Here is a 17,724-nt window from a genome sequence, read left to right on the forward strand (position 1 = left end):
TAAGACAGTTACATGTGTGTCTGGTCCAAATGTTTCCATTTAGCTCTGATCACCACTGGATTTCAAGTGCTTCGACACTGTCCTAAAATAGTGTAATTGGCATAGGCTGTGGGACAACACAAGGATATCATTTACAGGGAGATATCTAGCCCCATACTGTAAATAGCTAAAGACTCCGAGCTGTGTTCAGCCTCCTACACTGAGCCACTGTGAAAAAGCTGAAGATGGAATGGGTGGCATTAAATGCATGGAGCTATACAGGCCCTGTTCAACGGAAACTTCAACAGATGCAGTAACAAGACAAGCAACAAATTATTCTCAACAATCTAAAGCAGACATTATATATTTACAGTCATCTATAGGACTACACTTAAATCTTGAAATTTGATGCCAAGCCTTCCCTGAGATGTCAGGGTTCCTCATTTTTTTTCTCACTTTCTCTGTGTTATATGCATATTGTTTGACATCTACATAGCCTTTTAATTTACCACAGGTGAAATGATTGTTTTACATGATAATTAAAATGCTACTTTTCTCTAACCACTTATTTCAGAAAGAACATATTCACCAGCATATCTCAAGGCAGATTTGAATGATTAAGATATTATTAAGTAATAGTTCCTTTTCTGTTGGGCTTCATGAATATTATTTTCATTCACATTAATTATATTGTTTGTAAGCCTGTGTATATATTGTTTGTGTATTTATATAAAACTGCCCCTTATTTCCATGAAAATATCTAAGAATATGAACTAGACCTAACCTTGGATTTTCAGAAGTGGGTAGTGATACAATATGCCTTAAAAACATGCAATATTTTAAATAAGCAGCAACTGGCTACTTATTTCAAACCAAAGAAACTGCCATGGTTTCCAAGTTGGGCTTTCTATGAGTTCCCTTGAAATTCAGAGTCTCACATTGTTTACCCTGGTCCTGTTACATGCTTACACTGACTAGTCTTAATTTTTTTTGTGTGTTATGTGCTGAGCAAAGCTAATTCCAGTTCTGGACAAGAAGGTGTGATTAATGATTCTCAGAGATGAGAGGAGGCTGCATGGAGAAGAGTCAGCTCTTTGGGGCTGTGCTAAAAAAAAATCTGAATGTTTACTGTTTGTTTTGGCTTTTTTTTAATTTTATGAAAACAACTATTCAGTGGTATAGTAAATGGCAAAGGGAATTTTTGTCATAGCTCCTAGAGGAGAAAATTACAGTGATCTTCTTAATGCAGTAGTTTAAAAACAATCATCCTCATTACAGAAATGCAGAAAAATACAAGTCAATGAAACTGTTCGTGATACCAAGCCTCCAGAGACTTCAAAGTTCCTCATTTTGCTCTCACGTTTTTTGTGTCCTGTATCTTGTTTGGCCTCTCAGCATCCTGTCGATTTATCATGTATAAAACAATGCCTATACAGGATAATTTAAATGCTACCTATCTGCTTTAATGCTGCAGACAATAAAGCATTTAAATTTAATTAATCATAAACTGTTTTATATGTTCCCACTTACATATGGATATATATAAGATTGAATCAAAATTGGGTAAGCAGTTTTCATTATAATTCTACTAATTTCCCATTATAATTCCACCAATTAAGATGTGTGAGGAGGAAGCTCTGTGTTGGGTTATGGTATGTTACATTCAAAAAATATTCTCCTTAGAGAAACATTCTAGCAAGAATCTAAGGTATAAACACTTTAACAAGCATTTGTATTACTTAAACCAATCCCCAGACTTATTAATTTACCTTGCCCCATGATCCCATCGCACATGAGAATCTAAAACTAGTGGGGAAAAAATTGTCAAAGTCATAATGAGCATTAGGTGCATCTCATAGGTATGACACTCTTGAGATTAATTATTTTTTTAAAAAAGTTATCTTCTGTAATTCCTCTTGAGATACATTATAAGTTGATGTAAGTGGTACCAGAAATTTCTGTAAATACATTTTCTATGATGACTTGTGGGATCCCTAATTAAAACTAAGGACCAGTATATGAATTTCAGCAAATAATGGTAATAGAAATTATTGCAGATCACACATGTCATCCACTGTACAGGTGAGGCAGGAGAACAGAGGTAACACTGGGAGTAAAACAAACCTACTGTCAATGAGAACAGGACTATATGAATGATTCTGAGCAAGCTGCCCAGCGGGCCAGTCAAAACTAAAGCAGTAAGCACTTATTTGATAGGCTTAGTGTTATAATAAAGAAACACTCATATAAAAGACGTGTTACAGCACTTACTTCCTTGCAAACATAGCCAAATCGCAACAAAATTGCCACTTTTGTGTTATCTCAATATCTCATGATGGAGTCTTTACTATTCTCCTCTATATACAATTATAATTGTTAACATCTTACTTTAACAAGGATTACTCATCTGATTTAATTAATCTTAACATAAATTTATTTTGATTTTTATTATAATTTATTCACATTATATTAATCTTACAATTTTGCTACTAGTAGATCACTTTGACAGATTCTTAATTTCCAACAGTAGTTACAAATGAGAACATTGACTTTTCTGGTATTTGATGAGAATTTTGGACAAATACCAACAAGGTTCTTTAAACTGTTTTGTTTTGGATTTTAGCTAAGCATTTTTATATATCTGTTTATAATTTCTTAATTTCAGTGACAAAACAAAATTTTGTCCTAGTGACATAAAATATGTAATTTCAAAATTAATTTCCACTACTTTTATTGGATCATATGCTCCAGTGTTTGAAATTTTAGTATCCTTGCCTGAAGCAAAATTAGTAGAAATACAATGAGAAATACTAATCTCTCAATATATATATATATATATATATATATATATATATATGTAATTTAATGCACAAAATATTTTATGATTAATTAAGTTTAAATACTTTAATATATACAGCATTAATTACAGTTAATGGTGTGTGTCAGTTGGTTGAATCAATATTGTTTTTAGATATCTGAGCCAACACTATTCCAAGTGTGTAAGTGAAGTGTTATCAGTAAGGTTGACATTTCAATAAGTGAATTAAATAAAGTGTGTAGCTCTCCTTTACTTAGTTGAAGGCCTAAGCAAAACAGAAGCCCTGAGTGGAGGAGAACTTTGAGGGCTTGATTGGCTGGGCTTGGCCATAGTTCTCCAGCCCTCATGTGGCAATCTACATCTTTGACTTTTCTTGTTCTCAGGTCTTCACAGTCAAACTCAAATGTGATTATAATTATACCCTCAGATTTACAATACCAGACATGGTTTTCTTCGTGGGGAGTGGGCTAGAAAGCTAAGCAGCCCACTTGGGTTGGCTACCACCCGAATGGTCATGCCACCATGTACCAGTCGGCGCATAGTGCCTGACAAGCTGGTATGACAGGCATGTGAAGTTTATATCTAGATGAAATCATTGATGAATTGCCTCTCCCCACATCCTTTGTGGTACCTTCTAGCACTATACAACAAAAATAAAACAGAGAAGAATCTTCAAGTCCAGTTCTAGGTCAAATATCTTTGTCCTATAACCAAGGAGTATGGTGTCAACAGGGTCTTACCGTTTAGTTCTTCTGTGGAATCAGGAACAATGACAAAACCCTATGTTGTCCTTTCATACTCTGGGGTCTCACTGATCAACAATTCATAGCAAGGTGCACCTGCACACCTTCACACCTGCACACCTGCACACCTGCACACCTGCATACCTGCATACCTGCATACCTGCACACCTTCACACCTTCACACCTGCACACCTGCACACCTGCATACTTGCATACCTGCACACCTTCACACCTGCATACCTGCACACCTACACACCTGTACACCTGCACACCTGCACACCTGCATACCTGCACACCTGCACACCTGCATACCTGCACACCTGCACACCTGTACACCTGCATACCTGTACACCTGCACACCTGCACACCTGCATACCTGCACACCTGCACACCTGCATACCTGCACACCTGCACACCTGTATACCTGCACACCTGTATACCTGCACACCTGCACTGGGATCTCACATGCACAACTATGACTCTTAGAGTTGGTATTATCAACTCATGTAAGGATCCTCTGTACACATTCTTTTTAATGTATTTTTAAATGAATTATATAGTAATATGTTTCAATTTCTTATTCTTATATCTTTAGTTCTTGTTAACATTCTCCTCACTCATCTTCCTCTTTTATCTCTTTACATGTTTCCCTGTTTAAATGTTATCACCCCCAATAGGTCTCCAGTTTTCAGTTCATTACCATTTCAACTTCTCCACTATCATAACTGTCTTCTTACTATTTTCTCTTACAATCTTCCTGTCCTACTACATTCCAAGCTCAATGCAAATCTAATCAGAGATCTATAATTTGAAGTAGGGGGTCTTTATTTGAGGTAGAGCATGCAGCAATTTTTTTCTGGGCCTCAGTTACCTCACTTGGTATATTTTCTCAGATCAATATATTTACCAGAAGTTTTCATAATTTAAATTTTCTTTAGTGCTTAATACAACATTTTTCTTCAGTTATCGGTTAATAACTATCCAGGATAATTCCACAAAATGACACAGAAATTACTATGTATATGCATGTATTTTCATACTAGGGCATAAACTCCTTTGAGCATATGCCCAAGAGTGGTAGAGCTGGGTTATATGTCACATACAGTTTTTGCTTTTTGCTTTTTTTGTTTGTTTGTTTGTTTGTTTTAATATATTTTTTTAATTTATTCATATTACATCTCAATTAGCCCATCCATTGTATCCTCCCATTCTTCCCTCCCTCCCATTTTCCCCTTATTCCCCCCCCCCATATGACTGTGAGTGAGGAGGACCTCCTCCCCCTGTATATGCTCATAGCATATCAAGTCTCTTCTTGGTGGCCTGCTATCCTTCCTCTGAGTGCCACCAGGCCTCCCCATTCAGGGGATGTGGACAAATATGGGACACCAGAGTTCGTGTGAAAGTCAGTCCCCAGTCTCCACTTAACTGTGGAGAATGTCCTGTCCCTTGGTTAGGTCTGGGTAGGGGTTTGATGATGACTGCATGTATTGTCCTTGGTTGGTGCCATAGATCGAGCAGAACCCCTGGGCCCAGAACTGCCCATCGTAGTGTTCTTATAGGAGACAGGGAAATAGATGGATCCAGAGGGTCCTAGAGACCTACAAGGTGGCCTGTGTTCTACATTTTTGTGTGGCCATGAGCCTTTTGAAGACAAGGAATGGAATGCAGTGGCTTGAATGAGAAATGTCCCCATAGGCTCACATAGTTAAATATTTGGTTTGGTGGTGGTGGTGCTCACTGGGGAGGCTTGAACCCTTTAACATGCGGATATTTTTCTGGAAGATGTATATCACTGGGGCGGGGCAGGCTTCTTGCCTCACTTTCATCTCACTCTCTCTGGTTTCTTGGCATGACTGAAAATATGCTTTTCGTGTTTTTAGCTTCTTGCACCTGCTGCCACGCTTGCCAATTCCCTTTTGCGTGCCTGCCATAATGGACTCTTATCCTGCTGTAGCCATAAGGCAATACACACACTTGCATAAGTCAGGTGTGATCGTGGCGCTTTACCACTGCAACAAAAAGTAACTACTATAAGAGTCATGCCATGCTTGCACCCTCGAATATATATCTACATTACTCATTTTTAAAGAGTGTATATGTGTACTGAAGGACTTCTACATCTTATGCCTGAAAATAATTTCCGACAAAGAAAGTTCTTCTCAGTTCATACACAAATAGAAGAGTTCGAAATGTCACATAATTATCACTCCAAGGTACACTCAATAGAAAATTTTCAGAAGTAGAACAACTTGCTGATTATTCTAGACCATCTCTCAGCAGATTCCCAGAGGGCTTGAAACTCTGGTTCCCACAGTGCTAAGCCATACATGTTTGTTTTACTGACTATTCCATCCTGTCTTACTTTACCACTCTCTTACTCTGCTTGCTGGGAGATTCTTCCAATCAGTTTAAGTTACTGGAAAATCCAAGTGAAATAAAATGACCAATTCTTCAGTAAAAAGAGGTTGGAGGTGGTCCCCTCTTGTCTTATGTGCCCACAGGAAAATCTGTGTACTCATCAGTAATAATTCATCAAAATCATATAGCAACTCCAAAAAGGAGAGTCCTTAGATTTTAGGAATGTATGCTCATCCATGAGTAAAATGGACCAATACTGATATAATCACAAAACAGGATACTATTCAGACACAAAGTTGACATACCTTTGGCTTGGGCCACCACACTTTGGTACTAGAAATGATTTCAGACATAAACAACCATATAAAAATCCAAAAAGGAACACCAAATCAAAGAAAAAAAACTTTTTAATAGAATTACATAAAAGCCACATAATAATATAATATAATATTTAGGGAAACAAACATATGATAAAACTAAAAAGAAAAGAAAAGAACTAGAGAGAGTGAGAATGGTATTCCAAGGGGGATTAAGGATATGAGATCACACCAGTTCTTGTGGGAAGCTCACTGGTCATGTTTTCCCTTTGTAGCTAGAAGACTACATATGTTATTCCTTATTTCCAGTTTCTTAGAATCTGAAAAAAATATTATTTAAAAAGCTCTCCATCAGGACAGTGGCTTGTTTACATATAGAGGCAGCTCAGGTTCTACGTGGAGACATAGGAGTTTCTATCAAGTTTCAGAGCAGCTACGATTAAGAGAGGGAAGGGTAGGCATGCAGAAAACATGAAATAATTTGACATATTTCCAGACTCCTCTTTAATACTTTATTTAAAAATTATGTATGTGACTATGTGACATGTGTGCCTGAGAGCAGGTCCCCTTAGAGACCAGAGTCCCCTAGAACTGGAGATATTGGAGGCTATGATACACCTGAGGTGGGTTCCAGAAACTGAGTGGGTCTTCAATGGATCCTCTTCAAGGGCAGTCTATATTAACTGCTGAGCCACCTCACTAGCTCCACAAGATTCTTATATAAGCTCTCTTTTATTTAAACTGACAAACGAGGGAATACAACAATGGGGAAAAAATTGGGAAGATCAAGATTATTGCCCGGGGTGGATGTTTGCTATCTTCCAGGAGCACCTTACCAGCTCAGTTCAGTGGCTGGAGGAAGAGAGTTCATGTTGCTGGATTAGTCCAGAAATTCCTGAGATATATTGATTTAACAAGCAAAGCAGCAGAAGAAGAACTGCTTCCTGCCTTCTCTCCTAATTGTGTTCTTCCATGTGTTTTTATTTATTTATTTACTGTATCATTCATTCAACAAACCAAACTGCAACTGTATTCCCCAAGCAACGTGCCATTCTACATTAAGTTAGAATATAAACTTGGTGGTTTGAAATAGCACGCTTGTCTTGGAAAACATATTTAGAAAAAAAATCAAGGAATGCATGAAAGTAATTCAAAGCTTAGTACTTTCAGTGAATAGAGGAGCTAAGAACACAATAGAGCAATAGTTCAGATACATCGTTGTCCCTGAATGTACTGAGCAAGGTCCCAGTTAACTAACAGTCCAGTGTCCTTTCCATAGTGTACCACCATCTTCTCTCTTTTCTCATTCATGAACCAAATGTTCATAATCAATATCAGTTTCCAGGCTCCAACTCAGCTAGCATAGTTTGCTAAGTCACCCTAGCATGCTGATGCCTCTGCTTTGGCCAATTCATCTTTAGGATGTGGCTAAAAACTTGTCTCTGTATAGAACTTTTCATGGCTCATAAGTAACAAGGTTCTGTTTGGAGCTACAAGAATGTGCTTCTTTTTAATAACTGGGTAGATTCTAAGATGGCTTATTTAATGCAGACATTTGAGGAAAACATAACTACAACCAAAATGAAAAAAAAAAGATGACTACATAAAGAGGGCACAGAAAAGGATGAGAAGTGGAAAAGATAAGGAAAAGTTGAAATGGACAAACATGTAACAAAGTGGAGAGGGGAAATGGGAGAGTTTGAAAGGAAGAAAGGGAAGGGAGAAATTTTGTAGTTAAAACACAATCTTAAAAATAAACAAGGATATTCTTTCTTTGAGTGCCACCAAGAAAGAATAAGCAGGATACCAAGATGAGACTTGCTGGCCTGTGACCAAATAATGGGGGAGGAGGTCCCCCTCGGTCATAAACCTAGGGGAAGGGAATAGGGTGAAAGCAGAAGGGAGGGAGGAATGGGAGGATACAAGTGGTGGGATAACAATTGAGTTGTAATCTGAATAAATTAATAAAATTTAATTTTTTAAAAAAATTTAAGTTAAAAATAAACAACAATAGCAACATCAAAAATTGTTGGAAAAACAGAAAGCATAGGGTCCTCTCCTTGCAGGGCAGAGAGCCCTTCTTTCTTTACCAATAGTGTAATATCCATGAAAGGGTAGTTTCTAGAGTCACAAAACCTGGAGTCTCCCTTCTATCATTATTTTCTAGTCACCCTTTGGAAAGTCATTTCAGCCCTTTGCCTCATAGTCCTTCATGTAAAACTAAGATAATTTATGAAAACCATATAAAAATGTTATGCCTCCCATGGTGTACGGATGAAGTACTCATGACTCCTCTTTCCTTACAACTGCTCAGGATGGAAGCCAGGGTTATGTAGGATCTTCCACAGTGACGATTTCACCTCTTTATTCCTGAGACTGTAGATCAATGGGTTTAGCATAGGGGTGACAAGATTATTTAAGACTTGAACAGTTGCATCCAGCCAAGGGCTTGGTGTTGGCCTCAAGTATATGAGGACAACTGGCATGTAGAAAAGCAAGATGGCAGTGAGGTGGGCACTGCAGGTGGAGAAGGCTCTACGTCGGCCCTCAGCAGAGCGGATCTGCAGAATAGAGCAGACAATGAAGCTGTAGGAAGTGAGGATGAGAAGGAAGCAGCTGAGAGGCATCAGGCCCACACTGATGAACCCCACCATCTCTAGGGCTGATGTGTCTGCACATGCCAGCTTTAGCATCACAGGGATGTCACAGAAGTAATAGTCCACCTCATTGGGGCCACAGTAGGGCAACTGGAAGGTGAGAGTAGTTAAAAAAGTAGCCTGTATACAGCCAAAAAATGATGTCCCTGAGGCCAGAAAGGCACATACTCTATGGCTCATAATTACTGAGTAGCGTAGAGGGTAGCATATGGCAACAAAGCGGTCATAGGCCATCACCGTGTACAGGAAACACTCAGTACAACCAAGGAAATGGTAGAAGAAGGGCTGGCACACACAGCCTGCATAGGAGATGGCTCTGCTATTTCCTGAGAGGTAGAATAGCATCTTGGGAGAGCTCACAGAAGGGAAAAATATGTCAAAAATAGACAGCTTACACAGGAAGAAGTACATGGGGGTGTGAAGCCGAGTGGAGGAGACGATTGCCAGTAAGATTAATAAGTTCCCCATCAGGGTAAAGATGTAGAAAGATAAAAATAGAACAAAGAGCATAGTCTCCAGACCCTCTGTGTTTGGGATGCCCAGCAGGATAAACTGAGTCACTACTGAGAGATTCCTCATAGTTTTGAGAATATCTGACTTTAAAAAGATTCAAACTCACCAGCCTGAACACCAGTATCAGATTATAAAACTTTTGCTGAAAGCTTTGAGTGTACTTTTAACGTGGGGCAACTTTGTTTCTTACAATAGGCCGGGGACATATCTAAGTACACATATCAGATGCTACCATTGCCTCCTTCAGGGTAAGTGTATTTATTTCTCAGAAGAAACACTTTTTGTAAGGAGATGATCACCTTCTTTGCCAAGAAGAGCAATTTAAAGATACTTTGAAAACATCTTCAGGTTAGAAACATTTTCCTATGGCATTTACTTTGACCATTTTTTTTTATATTTTGAACTCTTCTGATAGCTTTAAGTAGCATACTTCCATGATGCATTTCCTTCTGAAAAATAACAGAAAAGGATTATATTATAAAACATGACAATTAATGTCAATCTGACTTTAGTTCTAAATAGTTCTATTAGTTAAAACAATTTATAAATACCTCTCATACATCTGTAAAATGAAATTCACAATTATTCTAGCAGAGTCAACAGCAGCAAATATACCTTGTACTATCATACAGTTATGTAACACCTAGAAGTATACCTAACAAAACTGTAAATTCTAATTAAAGTCTTTCATTGTATTGCATATCTGAAGCCTACTTCTCCAACTCTCTTAATTTGGTTTAGTATTTTGAAATTATGTACATACAAACATTTATTAAACAACATTAATAAGATTTATACCACAGCTTAAATTAAATCTCTTTAGAATTGAGAGTGCCCAGATGCCCTGGTCTGTCACAGCTGGGTATTTGGATATTCTGGAGCTTTTATGCTAAGAGGACAGAGAGAACTCAGAAAGTATTAACTAAAAGAAGCAAGAGTACAAAAAGAATCCTATCAAATTCAGGTTATCATGATAAAATAATAGAAAAATGAGCCACATAGAAGTAGAACAAAGTAAACACAACCACTGGGGGGAGTAATCTAACTGGAATACACTATGTCTGGAGATGAAGGGGGTCCTTTTCTTGATTCAACTATGGTCAATGGCAATTAACAATGATTCCAACAATATGCCTGCCTGCCTGCCTGCCCGCCCGCCTGCCCACCCGCCTGCCTGCCCACCCGCCCGCCTGTCTGCCTGCCTTTGTTTCTTTTGTTGTTCTTTACACACAAACTAATGAATACTTATTTTGTTCCAAAAGTAGACAGGTCATTAAGAAAGTATGATTACTTTTAACAACGTATCTATGAAAGTAGCAATTACTGCTATTAATCAGACCTACAGATTAGAAAATGAAGTCTGGCTGTATTAAGGAACTTATCGCAATTGCAAAGCTAATAGACTACAAACCTGTTTTGTTCCATTGTTTGTTCCCTTAATCTTTTGAGAAATAGCCCATCAGTTTTCCTTTGCTCAAAGAATTTGCTCCACTGGTGGGCAAGGTCCTTGGAGATGGATTCTCACAGCTTCTATTCTTGAATGTTGGAGATGTTCCAGGTTAATTACACTTACTTAAAACCATTTCCTGTTTTAGGAACCATACAGCAGCATTTTTAAAATACCGTTAATGGCTAAATTTGGTATTATCTCTAAAATGGGAAGTTTGGTCCCATTTCCTTACAGAAAGTATTTCTTCTGAGAAGTAGACTTTCCCCGAAGGAGGCAGTGGTAGCATTTGACATGTATATAGTGACCAGACCCCTGCCTATCATAAAAAAAGAAAAATAAAGTTGCCAAGTGTTAAAAGCACACTCAAAGCTTTAGTCAGCAAAAGGTTTATAATCTGACACTGGTGTGTGGACCAGTGACTTGAGTCTTTTCAAAGCCATGGCGTTCAGCATGGTGGTCCACATTAGAATCTACTGCTCCGAAATGCCCTTTCTAATAACAATGACTGAGGCATCTCACATTCTGTTGGATACAGTGAAGACAGTAAGATGAGACTCAGTGTCATCACAGGTTTAGGAGTGGGTGGCTGCTCCTTGACAATTCTAGCCATGCCTAAAAATCTCCCTAAGCAAGTCACGTTCCTCTGTGGCTTTCATCTTCTCCCTTTGGTCAGCAAAGGCTCTGAGAGGTCTCTAGTTGTTGCTTGTGCTCAGACACCATGAAACTCTGGTCTATAATCTAAATTTTTAGGTCCATTAGAATAAAGAGCTGTCCCAAAGACAAGGAAGGACCTACGCGTGTCCCTGCTAGTCTGTGAGGTAGTCAAGTGGTAGACCTGGACAGGTACAGGAGTACTCACATCATGCTCCTGGGAGCGTGGCTCATGTTTTACACACTGAAATAACAGGGCCTGGCATTTATATTTTTGTCAGAGCCAAGTACACTATAGACAAAGGAGTTTTCCTTGCCCTGTTTATGAAGAAGAAGGTCCCATGGGGCTTGTATAACCAGCATCAGAAAATTCTCTACAGATTGCTTTCTGGGATGTGCCTGACAGAGCATCTTAGGCCCTGTTTGGTACCTAGGGATAGCTCTGCAGAAACAATTAGTTTGCCAATTACATTCATCATGCGATCATGAAATAATGGTGATCATATCATTGCAAAGAGCTGCTCTGAAGCAGGAAACATGTTTGTGCCTAGTTGAATAGGCTCCAGTTCTAAGACAAAGTCATCTGCACTGGTATATCGATATTTTGTTGCCTTTTATACCGTTAAACTTTGCTGTGGCATCAATTATTGCATCATTTAAAAAAAAAACTACATACATATCTATATAACTAAATGTTTATCTTTAACAAGTAATCTTATTAAAAAATAAGCATAATCCCAGCACTCAGGAGACAGGGGTAGGCAGATCTCTGTGAGCATGAGGCTAGTGGTCTAGGCCAGCTAAAGGCTACATAGTGAGATCCTTTCTGGGGAAAAAAAAAGCACAAACGAAGAAGCATAACTGGTAACTATGTGTTGCGATTAAAAGTTAACACGTTCCACTCTTACAAAGTATCACTCCTCAGACTTTCAAAGACAATGAAGTTTGCAATGTACTATGCTGAACTGGGGATTTGGATTTTCCAGTAAAAGAAATAAAAGACAATTGCCTAGGCAGGGTGTGGTAGCACATGCATTTAGTCCCAGCACTGGGGAGGCAAAGGCAGCTGGATCACTGTGACTTTGAGGCCAAGACTAACACAGAGAGACCCTGGCTCAAAAAAACAAACAAAAAAAATTATTTAAGACGGATCGCTGTGAGTTCAAGGCCAACCTAGTCTACAAAGTGAGTCCAGAACCACCAAGATAACATAGAGAAACCTTGTCTTGAAAAAAATAAGACAAATGCCTAATATCTTCAAAGGTTTGCAGAGTCGTGGTGTGAATTATTTCCATGAGGACTTTCATATTGAGCTGTGTGATAGGTTTGTTTTCAAAATAAAAGAGGATTATTTATTATACAATGAAATTAAAATAAATAACCTATAATGTATTTATCTATTTGTCATTGGATGTACTTAAGAAATAAAGATAGCCGTTTTATATAGGGCATTTACAATTTGAAGGCAAATTACAACAAATTCTTTCTCATTTGGAAATAAACTTATTTTATTTACACTGTAAAGCTACTCAATGACACCAGCCTAATGCAATAAATAGACCTTGGATAAATAATTATAATTCAATTTAGTTTCCAGGGAAAACAAAACTTATTGGAAATTGTCTGTTGATATGTATTCAGATGCTAATTACTGGCTCCCAAGATCTAGTTGCTGCCCAGAGGAGCACAGTCTCACATACATCTGTGTGTATTATATAAACCTTGCCTAAAAAATTATCCCTGTTTGACCAATAAAAAGCCAATACCTGGGCAGGGCCAGAGAAAGGTAGGCATGACAAAGGTTCATTGGATTTGGGAACAGTGGGAACACAGGAGAGAAGCAGACAGGTATCAGAGGAAGAAGGAAGCAAAGAAAAGCCACTATGGGTTAGCATGAAGAGAAGAATGTGGCCAGATCAGCGTGAATAGAAGAAAGCGACCCAGATGAAGAACATTAGCAAGTATTTCAGAATTATGAATAGGCGGTAGCCCAGACAGAAATTATTAGAATAGATGCCATGTTATGCGGGCTTGGGAGGTAATGATAGTTTATGAAGAGCTGCCATGCCTCAACTGAAATAAGGATATTCTAAAATATATCACGTGTCTGTGTCTTAACTGATTGTGATAAAAGATTAGACAATACCACCATAATAATTATATGGCTAATAATAAACATTAATAGAACATTCTTTTAAAATAACCCCAACAAAAACTAAAAACATAATTGTTGAAGTTATAAAAATAACCGTTGATGTAGTAATACAACTTAATTCTCACCGGAGTATCTTCATACCATGTTAACCTCTGTCACTGAAGTGGTAAGAATCAGACTGGTTATGAGGGTGGAAGTTGCCAGATGAGAAGTCTTTGTTTGTTTGTTTGTTTGTTTGTTTGTTTGAGACAGGGTTTCACTCTTTAGGCCTGTCTGTCCTGGAACTCATTCTGTAGGCAAGCTGGCCTCGAACACAAAGATCCACCTGCCTCTTCCTCCACACCCTGAGATTAAAGGAGTGCGCTACCATTGTCCAGTAGATAAGTCTTAGCTATTAATCTGCAGTATTACAGCTAGAACCTCAGTTGTATTGGATCTGTATGCTAATTATGACTCAAATTTTACCATAAAGTCATCATTCAAATATTATCTCACTTTTTCTTTCCATTTTAGCTTGTGTGTATGAGTGTTTTTGCCTTCATGTACATCTGTGTACTGTACACATGCAATACCTGTGAAGGCCCAAAGAAGATTATCGTATCTCCTGCAATAGATGGTTGTGAACTCCCATGTGAGTGCTCAGAATTGAACACAGGTCCTCTGGAAAAGCAGCCAGTTTTTATCTGCTCAGTCAGACTTATATCTCTTTTATTTTTATAGTAGAAATTTATTTTTGAGAACCTTAAGCTAATTAACCAAGGTGATAGAACTCAATTAACTATATAGCATTGTCCCTCACCTGAAATGTATTCATATACTCTTGGGGTTATAAAAGAAAAAGTTTATTCCTAATTGTAGTTTTCACATCTTCACTCATAAGTGACACTTGTCATATGCCATTATTGGAATTTTCCAATACACTTTCACATTGTTACGTTAAAACTCAACAAATGTGTAGTGTGAATCATGTTAACCTCATTTAGTAAATAAGGGCACTGGAACGCTGGACAGTTATGGTGTTCCTAAAGATAGACAGTAGGAGATCCCGGACATTCCCAGGCTTAGCTCATTTTCCACTACATCACCACTAATGCCTAAAATGACTCCATGCAGAAGCAGCTGTCCCTGTGAGAGTGGGAAGTTATTAATAGATTTAATGGGTTCATTGTAGAGATCTGAACAAGTTTACTGCAAACTTCAAATAATTAAATGATAACAGAATTTGATAATAGAAACAGTATACCTTTCTATCAAAATACAACTGCCTTTTATAATCACCTGCATTTTCTCAAAACTAAGCATTATAATAGTAAGATAATTTAACTGTGAAGGAAGAATGTTAATTAAACGTGCATTTCTTAAATGACATTTTGTCAGAAGAAATATTAATATTTAAGATAAAATCTCTGGCTGTGTGAAGCCAAATGTTTCATTGTTGTTGTTTTGTTTGTAATTCATTTATGATATGGGATATCAAAATAGAATTTAAGAACCCTACCTAGGGGCTGGAGAGATGGCTCAGTGACTAAGAGCACTGTGTGCTCTTCCAGAGGTCCTGAGTTCAATTCCCAGCAACTATACGGTGGTTCACAACCATCTATAATGTGATCTGATGCCCTCCTCTGGTATTCAGGTGTACATGCAGATACAGCACTCATATACATAAAAATTTTTAAAAACCAAGAACCCTACCTAGAGTTGAGACACAAAGTTAAGTAATATCCTGTTATTTATAGTGACAAGAATAAATCCTTGTTAAATGTTTATTTATTTATTTATTGTTAAATTTATGTATATGTGTGTATTTCTGCAGGAATATGTGACAGTGAGTGGAAACCTGAAGAAGGCAATAGATCCTTTGGAGTTGGAGTTACAGGCAGTTGTAAGACACCGGATATGAGTCATGGAAACTGAACTCTGGTTTTCTGTAAGAACAGCACATATTTTAGACCCCTTGGGCAATGTCTCCTGTCCTAGAAAACAGAGCTTAATTGTAAAAAGTGATACTTGATCAGAGTAAAGTTTGGTCTGCTTGTTTGCTTGTGACAGGGTATCTCTATATAGCCTTGGCTGTCCTGTGATATACTATGTAGATCAGGCTGGCCTCAAACTCATAGAGATGTGGCTGCCTTTGCATCCTGAATGTTGTGGTTAAAGGCATGCACCACCACACAGGCATTTGTTTGTCTGTATGCATGTATGTGCTCAAAAGTGATGTTGCCAATAAAGGTCAAAAGAGAGATCTTAATACCATGGAATGTGAGTGACTTCAGTACTTGAAAGTGAACCTGCGTCTCTGGAAAACCAGCACACTTTTAACAACTGAACCATCTCTCCAGCCTCTAAATCTGAAGAAGCTACAATTGATGCAATACATTTCTTCACATGGAAACTCAAGAATGAAAAAAATAATAAAGTAAACATGCTGCTTAAAAGCTGTCACTATTTCTCCAAGTCAAAGGAGAAAATAAAGCATGATTGTTTTGTTTTGTTGTTTAGTGCAGGAGGTCCCCCGCCACCCTCAACTCCCCCATCAGGGCAGAACCACTGGTCTCTCTTCTGGTTACCTCCTCCAGTCCATGGTTGTCCTTTTGCCCAGCCACAGCCCCCCACCCACCTTGTCCTTAATCCCTGGCCCCAAATGGCGCCTCTCAGACTTATCACAGATGTTTATCTCAGTGGGGGCATCAATGGGGTCAAGCCACCCAAGACTGCTTTCATCTTGGGCACATTCTAAGGCAAGGTCACGTTCCTCCCACACTCTATTGTTCCATTCCTCAAATCTAGAACCTGGGGAGCTGCTCTTCCAGAGGACCCAAATTCATGTCACATCAGGACTCTGAATGCCGTATGTATTATAGTTTTGGTTTAACGTCTCAGTTTCACAGGTGAGATATGAATCACCTAAAGGGTAATTTACCCATCATCATATAACCATTTAGCTTTGTGCTCAGGAGTCTAGAGGTGGTCTTCTAGGAAGTGGTATGATCTTACTACCTATAAGAGAGTAAGACAAGGATTGGACAGATGTTTCAATGACTAAAAGCGAAGGGTTTGACTCCAAGAACCTGCATATATAACTGCAGTTCCAGGAAATCCAAATCCTCTTCTGGCCTCTGTGGACACTAGGCACACATGTGCTACACATACCAGATGTAGCAGTGGGTGAGCTAGCTGAGGCAGTGCTGGAGTGCTCACCCTGGCAGTGTGGGCACAGGAGAACTGGCGGGCTATCCACCTCAGCTACCACCCATACCCAGAGCCAGAGTTTTGAGATAGGCCACCCCAACATCTCTCTCATTTATGAAATGCTGGGGCTTTTCATAAAGAGGCCAGTTCTGAAACCCAAAGCTGCAGGATCTCCATGACACCGGATAACAACAGGATATCCGAGAGGAGTCCCAGTAAGAACCCAGTATTGATGGTGAGGCAGAAGCCAGAGGCCTTAAACAAGACCAATGACCCATTGCAATGAACATTTGCAAGTGAAGATGTGTGGACAAAAGAGCACACTGTGGGGCACATAGAGACATACTACAGCTTCCATATGAGATTGTTTTGTTTTATTTATTTATTTATTTTTATTTTCCTTTGAAGGGAGGTTTCAAGGGCAGATACAAAGGGACAGAGAGATGAATAGGACTTGGGTGCATGATGTGAAATTCACAAAGAAACAATAAAAAGTTTTTTTTTTAAAGAAATCATATGAAATTAAAAAGTAAGTTTACTTAAATAAAAAAAAAAGATAGTCTGACAACAAAGGATATAGTGACAATATAAATGGACTGGCAGAAATAGATATTTTTTAAAGAGATACATATATATTTCCCAATCTGAATGTCAGACTAATGAACAATAGGTCCCTCCCAGAATGGGAATTGACCTAGAAGGGAGAAGAAAAAAGCCACAGCTAGAATGGAGAATTGTCTCCAGAAAAGGGATTCTATAGTTCTAACAACCGCTCAGACCACCTTATAAGGTGTGAATGAGCCCAAACAATAATTATTCAATGGTGGACACCACTACACCTTGTGTAGAACTGCATTTAAATATATAGATAGATGATAGTTGATAGATAGACAG

At 38.3% G+C, this 17,724-nt stretch overlaps 1 protein-coding gene across 1 annotated transcript; it reads right to left on the reverse strand.

Annotated features, from left to right (window-relative positions):
- Nucleotides 1-8,515: 8,515 nt before the first annotated feature.
- On the reverse strand, nucleotides 8,516-9,451 carry LOC311598273 (olfactory receptor 10D1B-like; the record flags this gene model as incomplete). The annotated part of the gene is made up of 1 exon (XM_084783304.1): nucleotides 8,516-9,451. The coding sequence occupies one exon, from the start codon at nucleotides 9,449-9,451 to the stop codon at nucleotides 8,516-8,518; it is 936 nt and encodes a 311-aa protein (XP_084639430.1).
- Nucleotides 9,452-17,724: the final 8,273 nt, after the last annotated feature.

The sequence above is a fragment of the Acomys minous genome (genome assembly GCF_964271855.1).
Source record: "Acomys minous genome assembly, chromosome: 5".
Lineage (NCBI taxonomy): Eukaryota > Metazoa > Chordata > Mammalia > Rodentia > Muridae > Acomys > Acomys minous.